At 35.1% G+C, this 10845-nt stretch overlaps 1 protein-coding gene across 1 annotated transcript; it reads left to right on the top strand.

The window, feature by feature from the left end:
• The first annotated feature begins 2479 nt into the window (after positions 1-2479).
• LOC106881386 (TBC1 domain family member 19) lies at positions 2480-8367 on the top strand. The gene has a single exon (XM_014931760.2). It carries the CDS (start codon positions 3344-3346, stop codon positions 4907-4909), a length of 1566 nt encoding a protein of 521 aa, XP_014787246.1. The 5' UTR covers positions 2480-3343; the 3' UTR covers positions 4910-8367.
• Positions 8368-10845: the final 2478 nt, after the last annotated feature.

The following is a 10845-nucleotide window of genomic DNA, read 5'->3' as shown; positions in this document are numbered from 1 at the left end:
ATTACTCTGTCAAATGTAATGCTTATTTATTCACATTGTTTTGAACTAACCATTCCTTATCTTATAGCTTTGAGAGACCAATGGTGTGATTGTTTATTTCTACAATAACATTTTAAGGTAGATGTGAGAGGATGTATTTGGTCAGTTTGAATGTAAAACAGGTAGAATTTTTGAGTCAGATATGGTCAGTTCGAATGCTAATGGATTACTGACAAGGAGAAATTCTGGCCCTAGAAATATCTACTTCAGTTATTAACTCCATTTCACCCACAAAAGTATGAAAAAGTGGATGTTAAAACAATGATGATGATTTTGTTTTAAAACATACAATCAGAAAAGAAGATTTTTTTTTTAATTTATTCACTGACAGTTTATCTAATCTAAAAATTATTTCAATTCAGAAAAAGAGGTTGTGTTAAAAAATTCAAAGTCTACTCTTAAAAACTGATAATTATTTATTTGAAAAATAATACATGATATAAATTTAGATACCAGGTCATAGAGTCATTATGGGGGAAGCAAGAAAACACATGAATTCACCAGAAATGTAGTTCATTTCTATATAAAAGCTGATACAACCCTTTAGCTTTCAGATTCCTCTGTCAAATGTAATGCTTATCTTTTCAGTGTTTTGAATTAATCATAAATTACCTTGTAGCTTTGAGATTTTGGTGGGGTTAATTATTTATTTTTAGAAGGATATTATAGGGTAAATAGAATGTTTGGGCTGAATGTAGCCAGTTTAAATGCTAAAGAGATAAATGTTGGTTGGTTGGCTGGTTGGCTGGTTGGCTGGCTGGCTGGCTGGTTGTTCCGATCTATGGATCACTTCCTGCACTCATGATGCTTCATCAGGTGGAAGCTTCTGTGAAGGAGTTCTTCACTTCGAGAAGAGAAAAGTGGCTTCAGGCAGTGCAATACAATACCTTCTACTTTGAATGCTAGGCTGCCTTTGTTGTGACCTGGTGAATGAAGCAAATAAGTTACCAAAATATTGCTGAACTTTTGACTCAATACAACGCACACACATGTGCATGCACGCGTGTGCATACATGCACATATATGCATGATGGTGGAGGTGCAATAGCCCAGTGGTTAGGGCAGCGGACTCGCGGTCATAGGATCGTGGTTTCGATTCCCAGACCGGGCGTTGTGAGTGTTTATTGAGCGAAAACACCTAAAGATCCACGAGACTCCGGCAGGGGATGGTGGCGAACCCTGCTGTATTCTTTCACCACAACTTTCTCTCACTCTTTCTTCCTGTTTCTGTTGTACCTGTAATTCATAGGGTCAGCCTTGTCACACTGTGTCACGCTGAATATCCCAGAGAACTACGTTAAGGGTACACGTGTCTGTGGAGTGGTCAGCCAAACAAAAGACACACGCACATGCATGCCCACACACACACACACACATGCACAGATAGATAGCTAGATAGATAGCTAGATAGATAGATAGATAGATAGATAGATAGATAGATAGATAGATAGATAGATAGATAGATAGATAGATAGACAGCTAGATAGACAGCTAGATAGATAGATAGATAGATAGATAGATAGATAGATAGATAGATAGATAGATAGATAGATAGATAGATAGACAGCTAGCTAGGTGGGGACAAACAAAAAGACACACATGCAGATAGATAGACAGACGATAGGCTTCCACACAGTTTCAAACTACTAAATTCACTCACAAAGCATTGGTTTGAGACTGAGGTGTCATGTAGTGACACCGAACCTGAAATCACATGGTTGCCTGTGCCTATAGATGTGTGTGTGTGTGGATAGGAAAAGTTAGAAACACTGACAGACGACAGGCACACAAACAAACACCTTAGATAGAATTTCAACAATGTCATGCATGACTACCCTTCTATTATGGCATTCAAGTGTAATATGATAGTTTTTCATGTATGCAATAGAGTAATTTGAAAAGTAATCTTCTATCAACTTAGAGTACCCACCCAAATAGTAAACAAACTTTTGATGATATCAAAAAAAAAAAAAATCTTAAACTACACCAATTTGATCAGTTGATTGGAAATTTTTGGATAATATACAAGATGCCGATTTGAATGGATTGTGTCTTTCTAAATACCGACCAACTATTAGATATATATACCAATCATATCGGCACTCAACTAAAAACAGACAGAAGGACAGATAGATAGAATATCAAGCCATTGAAAAAGCCTCTAACGGTCATTTGTCTGCTGGAAATAGCTGTCAAATCTTCTTCAAAGCACACACCCAACGTCTTGAAAAATCTACGCATTGAATATAGCCAGCCCTAGATACGCTACAACTAAAATTAAAATGCGATGGTCACGACTAGAAACCCTTTCGATAATTGGTTTACTCAATCAATGCCAGCCTGGGGCTAAACGAAAGTAGGTAAATGGTGGAGAGAGAGAGACAGGCAGAGAGAGAGAGAGACAGGCACAGAGAGATAGAGAGAGGCACAGAGAGAGAGAAAGAAGCGGGGTGGAAGTAATTGTTTGCGTAACCAATCTGTATATATGTGGCAAGTGTTATGTCGGCCAATCGCGTTCAGTTGCTATGGTGACGACGCTGCGTAGCTTCCATCATGCCACCAGACTGAAACTGAAAGCGTTAGCTTCAAATATTATATACATACATATAAATATATATATATATATATATATGTGTGTGTATGTATGTACATGAGAGCAAGAGGAGGGTGCAGAGTGACTATTTCAGATCAATAAATAAACGTTACGGTGTTGTGAAACATGTGAGTAAAGTGGCTTCTGTTAGACTTCATATTTAAAGTATATTCTAACGTTTGATTTTTTTTTTTTTTTTTGTAATTATTTATTTATACGACAATTGATTTGTCTATTATATTTTCTCGTTGCTGTTCTTTAAGCTTCGTTTCATTTTTCACTTATTTCGGCCTTTAGACGTGTACACTTCTTTGCAAACGTATATTTCCCCACATAAGGAAAAGTAACACACACACACGTCTATTCATAATTATATACAATGTGTATACAATGATTATTTAGTATCCTTATATTCAAATATTGAAACGCTGGTTTTTAGATAGACGTATACGAACATTTACAAATCTATTGTAACTGGAGTAAAACTGAATTTATTATTCCTTCGGAACATAAAATGAAATCATAAAAAGACAATTTTTATTCGACTGAATAATTTTAAATTGCGTTTTTGTAAATAATTATTGAAAATTGAATTTCTTAGAAATATTGAAATGTTTTCTGCAGTTAACAACTTGTACTTCAAACACCTGCTGGTCGTCTTAGATTTTGTCCATACAGTTTAAGGAGTACCTAGACAAAATCTACCTCGAAATGGACGCAGAAGAAACGTTGACTATTTCTAAGAACATTAACCGTTTGTTACAACCATCCATGTTATATAAGGAAATGTTGGCGAAAGCTCAAGAAGAAGCCATCAAACTAAATGTCCGTTTGTCTGACGTCAAAACAACTCTATATCAAAAGTTTCGAGACACGAAATTTGACCGTCCACTCCGTAATTACGTTTACAATTACCTGAAACGAAATGGATACCTTGCAGCGAAACAGAAACTACAGACATTTTCGCATGAACAACTTGACTACTTGTACGAGGCACAGCAAAATTGGGAGAGACGAATTGTTAAAAGTCTGAATGCCATGTGTACTGAGCAAAATATATCTTTAGCTCGCAAGAGGCCCCAAAAAGACATCAACCAACTGATGAGCCAATGGACGGAGCTGGGAACTAACATCCGTGAACCAACGAATATCCGTCCTGTGTATGCACCAAAAGACTTCCTTGATGCCATCATAAGTATTCAGAACCAAAACATCAACAGGAACAGTGAAGGACCTATGAGTATGTGGGGTATAATCCAAATTGCGCTGAAAGTGAGGACCCTATCAGAATTGCGAACATTCTATAGTGGGATTTCGATAAACAATTGTCAAATAGGCATTGACGATACTATCGATGGTCTGAACGAAAGCTTCTTCAATGAGAACATAAAACTCGGTAAAAAAGTTATCGCTCTCGGCTTAACTCCAGTCTCGCAAGAATATTCCAAGAAAGGATGTCCAGTCAGCTTACGAAGGATACTCTGGAGCCAAATGCTTGGCCTTGATATAAGCAACACTGACTACGTTTACTATAAACAACTGAAAAATTATGTGTTTAAACACGAACTTCTCACTGATAAACTACTTTACAAAGACATTAAACTGACGGCGAGCAATGATGACCAGTATTTTGTATTCGAAGACTTATTATATCAAGTCCTTTTACCGTTTTTGCGTGATACCATTTTACTGACCTGCAATAACAAAACCAACGGCAGTTTACCAAAATCTTACATTCGTGGCAAACTAGGAAACAGTGACTTGTCTGTGATATTTCCTCCCAGTGGTGTTATACCATTTCATGGTTTCTCCATGTATGTTGTTCCATTCTGTTACCTTTACAGTGAGCCAGAGCAACTTTATTTTATCTTTAGAGAAATGTATTCCAGGTTTTTCTTCCGACTCCATTGCATCTCGTCTCACGAAGAAGGCATTTTATCCATTTGTCTGTTGTTCGAACAACTTTTGCAGACTTTGGAACCAGAGGTTTTCTTTCATCTAAAACTCCACGGCATCCAACCGCTGAGAATCGCCTTTAAGTGGATAATTAGGGCTTTCTCCGGTTGTCTTGCTTGCGATCAGGTTTTATTATTGTGGGACCGTATACTTGCGTTTGACTCATTGCAGATCCTCGCTGTCCTTGCAGCTGCCATATTTTCTTTCCGAAAGAGTAATTTAATGAAAGTGCAAAGTCTTTCAGCTGCTGAAGGAGTTTTTGCTGATTTGATGACACTACAAATAATCCCTCTTATACAGCTGGCCTTGTTCTCAAAATAATTTCTGTAGAACAATTCTTAGTTAATCAGACATCGATAGATCTTCCATAGAATGTTAATAACATGTTTTGATTATGTGATACACACACGCACACACACACACACACACACATATACACATGTATGTGAGTATGTATGTGTCAGAATTAAAACATTAATAAAGTAACATAAGTGGAAGATAGTCATATTAAACACCCCTTGTAGTATGAACTTCTGACACTACGTTGTGAGTTTAAACAACAACAGATCGACTTCTGCGCTTATCGCTGCTAGAAAAAGTTCCTGGGGGCGCTGCTTGCTTTTTCAGAGCTAGGTACACTCGTACCACCTCCATTCAGGCACAATACACTCCTCTCGCCGCCTATAGTACGTAGATCTTCTCCACCCTTCTGGGGCCCACCTTCGTCTTTCCAGTATTCGTTCCCTGTCCATGATTTTCCTGTGGTCTTCACTTTGTAACTGTTCAAGAGGAACGTTGTTGACCTTATCAACCTCATCGGTTTCAGAGGAACTACTGCGTCCGAAGGCTGCGGATACAAACTCTTTCTGCGGGATCAAACAAGTATTTAAGGAGTACTGGGGTTTATTAAAAACGTGTTGTGGATGAATAATGTACACTAAACTCATTAGACTTTAAAGCATCCAAGATGTAAACGGGATTGTTATAGAATTCTAGCAGAAGGGCCATGTGATAATGTTGTTATTTGGGATTAAACGCCTTACAGAGTTATGTCCCTTCGTGATGTCTGTTTAAACATTCTCTGGTCGACGAGGTCTGGTTGATTAGGTTCTGAGTTCAAATCCAGCTTAGATTGACTTTGCTCTTTATTAATCAGGCGTCGATAAAAGGAAGTACCTATGAAACACTGGGGTTCATATAATCTACAGTTGCCTCAACACAACAAAATTTCTGTCCTTGTGCCTAACGTAAGAAATTAAATACCTTAGCAGTATGTAGTTATGTCCCTTAGTTGTCCGTTCTAATACTGTCGAATCGGCACCATCGTGGGCCTTTATATCGACGATGAGTATTCAGTTGTTCGTCCAGTGATTCTCAACTGGGGTCCTCATGACTCTTGGGGCACCATATTTTGGTGATAAACTTTATGTGCTATAAATTGGTTATTTTTCAACAATACACAAAACAATTCCAAATAATATTTAATTATAACAAGAATAATGGAATTTTTTTTAATATCCAGTGGCTATGGGGGTCCAGTAGAGTAAAATAGGGATCAAAGAGGTCCATAGACAAAAAATAGTTGAGAACCACTTGTCTAACTGAATTCCGTGTTTATTAAATTAGCATAAAAGTCGCAGAAATTTTCAGACGCATCTATCTTTAACATAACTCCCAGGCAGTTAAACAAATTGATAACAACATACCTGAGCTATGCTCGGAGGCTGTTGGGAGAGTGTTGGGAACATGCTTAGCAGCATTTCTTCCGACCTAACGTTCCTTTCATCTCTTCAGCGTTGATAAACTAAGTACCCCTTCCCCCCAAATTTCAGGCCTTGTGCCTATATCAGAAAGTATATTAAATGTTCATCATCATCATCATCATTTCATTTAACGTTCCCTTTTCCATGTTTGCATGAGTCAGACAGAATGTGCTGAGGCTGATTTTTTTTTTACAGCCAGATGCCCTTCCTGTCGCTAACACTCACCTGTTTCAAAGCAAGGTAATTTTCCCTATGGCTACACACGTTTTCATGAGAGACTTGGAATTAAACAACATGGCTTATTTGATGGTGAAGCCCGCTTACAATCAGTACATGATGTCAAGACAACGGTACACACAAACACAGACACACATAAGTGCAGTTGTGGTTGTGTGTTAAGAAGTTTGCTTCCTAACCACATGGTTTGGGGTTCAGTCCCACTGCATGGTACCTTGGGTATGTGTCTACTACTATAGTCCCAGACTGACCAAAGCCTTGTGAGTGAATTTGGTAGATGGAAATTGAAAGAAATCCATCATATATATATATATATATATAGATAGATAGATAGATAGATAGATAGATAATTATATAGATATAATTATAATTAAGGATACTTAGAAACAGCACAATGACTAAAAACCACTTCAAATTACACTTCATTAGCACAGGGCTGAAAGCAAGGAAATGAATAAAAGAGATTTGGCAAAAATATTTTTCGAGGTTAATTCTAGATCATCCGATTAACATAAATAATAACATCAAATCGAATAAGAGTCCAGCTAGAAATAGAACAAAGGTAACATTATCTATAGGAGTAAATAGTAATAAAGAACTTGGTGGAAAGGAACTTAATTCTACAATGAATGATCAAATTGAAACTAAATCTGACAGAAATATAAAAGGCTATCTTTGCAATTGCTCTAAATGGGTGTCCTGTTATGTGGAAAATAAGTGTAAGACTAGAAATGTAATGTATAGATGCACAGTTACAGCTGAGGGTAAGCAATTCTTTTATATCAGTAGGACATCATTAATTTTCAAGAGGAAACTGGCAAATTGAGTTCATTTAAAGACAAAAATAGAAGGTTCCAAACAAGTCTTAGCAAATTAAAATGGTCTTTTAAGGACAGTAATAAGGACTATATGATTAAATGGGAATTAATTTGTACTGCAAAACCATACGGACCTGGAACCAATAGACCTATATTTAGAAGAATTTTACAGAATTTTCACATCCAAGGGTAATGTAATATATTTTAGACAATAGCATGCATCGAGGTGCTTGCACATGAGGAAATCCACATTTGCCAAGTATAAATGATTAATTTTTATTTAAGCTATGGAAGGTTTTGAAATGATGGACTAAAAATGATTATCCAATAAGAACTTGAAATAGAGCTTGTTTGCATCAGCTCTACATTATACAACGCAGAATTTATAAAAGAAAATCATTAAATGGCCATAGCAAGAGATATCAAGATAAGACCCTAAAGAGACTGCACCGTTTTATAGTAGGGTTGCAATTGTAACGATTACTAGTAGGTGTAATTGAAACATGTTGGTCTTTGAAAGGCAGTATATAATTATAGAATTAAAGGTAATGCTATCGCTATTTAGGAGTAATCCTTATTTTTAATATTGTTGATATATATATATATATATATATATGTTGTAAGCGGCCTTTTGACAACGGTTGTTGCTCTGACAGATATTGTTATATTCCAAAGTCATCAATAGGATGGTTCCATCTGGCACTGTACAACCCCCAGTCACTACACAGAACTTTGTTGGGTATTTTTGTGTCAAAGCATTTCCACTCATTCTCATTCTCCTTATTCTGTCTTTAATAACCATGAATGATTTTCAAATCAAAAAAATAAATAAATAAATTGTTTTATACAACGAAGTGATATAACTATTACATTCACCATCTCATGTATAATGTTTTATTTAAATAATTATGGTACATGTGTAAATGTAAATGTTTCTTATAATAAAAAATATGGAAACCTATGATTAATGTGATCATTCTCACCTTCACACACATCCTATCTAATATTATGTACTACCAACAATGGTTTAATGACCAGGCCCAGTAAAAATATGAACAACAGGATCATGTTAATTTACTATTTATTACTTGTTGGGACACCATATTTCATTAAGCAACTATAGTGTACTGCAAAGTATCGGGTTGTCCGGAAAGTTCGTGCCGATTTATAGTAGCTTACCTTTTGACTTATTTGCCATGAAACCACCTCAATTCTGGGAAGAGAGTATTTTCAAGTTAAAGAGAAGATGGAGATGCATTGTGCAACAAAATGGTTCATATTTGGTTGATTAAAAATGTAATGGCAAGTATTTATTGACCTTTTTCTTTCCTTTAAAAATCGGCATGAACTTTCCGGACAACCTAATATATTAAATGCTTTATAAGTCAATATTGTGTCCTGCTGTGTTAGCAGTGGTATTAAATCATATGTTAAGGTTATCTCTACAGATTTTCTATAGAAGTTATTGCCAGCACTGATTTTTCACATATTAATATGTAAAATTGGTATATTCAATAATGTTAGACAGCTATATTTAGTGGCTATTTAAGCAATGATTTTGTGAATGGTTAATGGGCTGGATGGTTATATTAAACATAATTGGTTACAAAACGTCATAAAAAATCAGTGCTGGCTATAATTTCTTAACATGCTAATTTACTATGCTAGGGGTTTTCATTGTTACATTCTGTTTCTTCTTTTATTTAAAAAGAATTTCAAAACTTATTGTTCATCTTTAAGTTACTACATCATCAAATGATTTAACATAGGAAGTGACAACAGGAAGGGCATTTGGCTGTAAAACATTGCCTCTAAAACCCTATCCAGTCTATACAAGTATAAACAAGTGGACATAAAGCTACTTTTATTTTCATCATTTTAATATATATGGCGTAGTGGTTAAGTGTGTGGGCTACTAACTCCAATGAGAGAAAAATTTGAACAAGGTATTTTGACCCTGTCTGAAGATGTGTTTGGTTGGAGTAAATGCTCTGGAAATTACATTTATAGTGTGTCATTAACTAATTACTGAATTGCTGAAATATATGTAGCTGATGAAATTAAAGAATTACCCAATTCATGGTTCATGTTTTTCTCTCATTTATGTATGCATATATATATATATATATTGATAGGAAGGGCAACAAAAGAAAGAAAGAGACTTCGATATTATGTAAATAGAGGAATTTATCTGTAAAAATATGTGACACTTATTCGGTAGCCATGATAAAACTCGGAGTTTTATCATGGCTACCGAATAAGTGTCACATATTTTTACAGATATATATATATATATATATATATATATATATATATATACACACATATGCATATACACACATACATATTCATTTTATTAAAGCTGTGAAGAATGGAAATAGGAAACTAAGTAGTAGGAGAATCAAGCCACATCTACAAATAAATTACTAAACTCTATTGCATGTATTGAGCACATTTTACTACCTGTTTCTAAATTCAATAAAGTGTGGGTGTGGGTGTGGGTGTTTACATATATACATATATATGATACACACACACACACACACACACACAAACACACATCTAGGTATATTTATCACCATATGCTTGAATTATCAAACAAGAAAAGATACTCAACTCATTAAGTACAGTACTTTGAACATTTTGTTTATTATTAAAAGCTGGAAACTGTATAAATAAGCTTATGCTTCATAATATTTATTATGATAATTACATATACATACATATGTATGTATCTATGTATGAATGTACATATGTATGTATAAATACATATATAAAGAGAAAGTGGGGTGAGAATTGATGCAAGAACATCAAAGAATAAGCGCAGGGTAATTAAAATCTCAAATAATAACACGTCATTAACATAACATTCCTGATGATTTGGGTAAACACAGTTTTTAACCCTTTTCGTTACCACATTTCTGTTGAAATACGCTGCTTTTTTCCAAATTAATTGTAGAAATAATAAAGAATGTAGTAAAAATCCTTGGTCTTTATTAAGCTGGTGTTTGGGAACAGAACATGAAGTTTTGGTGGAAGGTTTTAATCTAGACCTCTTTACAACAAACATTTTGCATCATAGAACCAGGAATCAGTCTTGGACAAGTTGGTATCAAAAGTGTAAAATTTAATTTAAATCAATTAAATGTCATAATTAAGTAATTGCACATCTACATAGTATTCATCTTAATAAAACAGCTGTTTGGAACAAAGTATGACTGAATGGCTGTGTGGTAAGTAGCTTGCTTACAAACCACATGGTTCCAGGTTCAGTCTCGCTGTGTGGCCGCTTGAGCAAGTGTCTTCTATTATAGTCTCAGGCTAACCAAAGCCTAGTGAGTGGATTTGGTAGATGTAAACTGAAAGAAGCTTGTCATATATATATATATATATATATATGTATGTATGTATGTATATATATATATATATACATATATAT

This window comes from Octopus bimaculoides, chromosome 11, assembly GCF_001194135.2.
Source record: "Octopus bimaculoides isolate UCB-OBI-ISO-001 chromosome 11, ASM119413v2, whole genome shotgun sequence".
Classification (NCBI taxonomy): Eukaryota; Metazoa; Mollusca; class Cephalopoda; order Octopoda; family Octopodidae; genus Octopus; species Octopus bimaculoides.
This window is presented reverse-complemented; position numbering and strand designations above follow the sequence as displayed.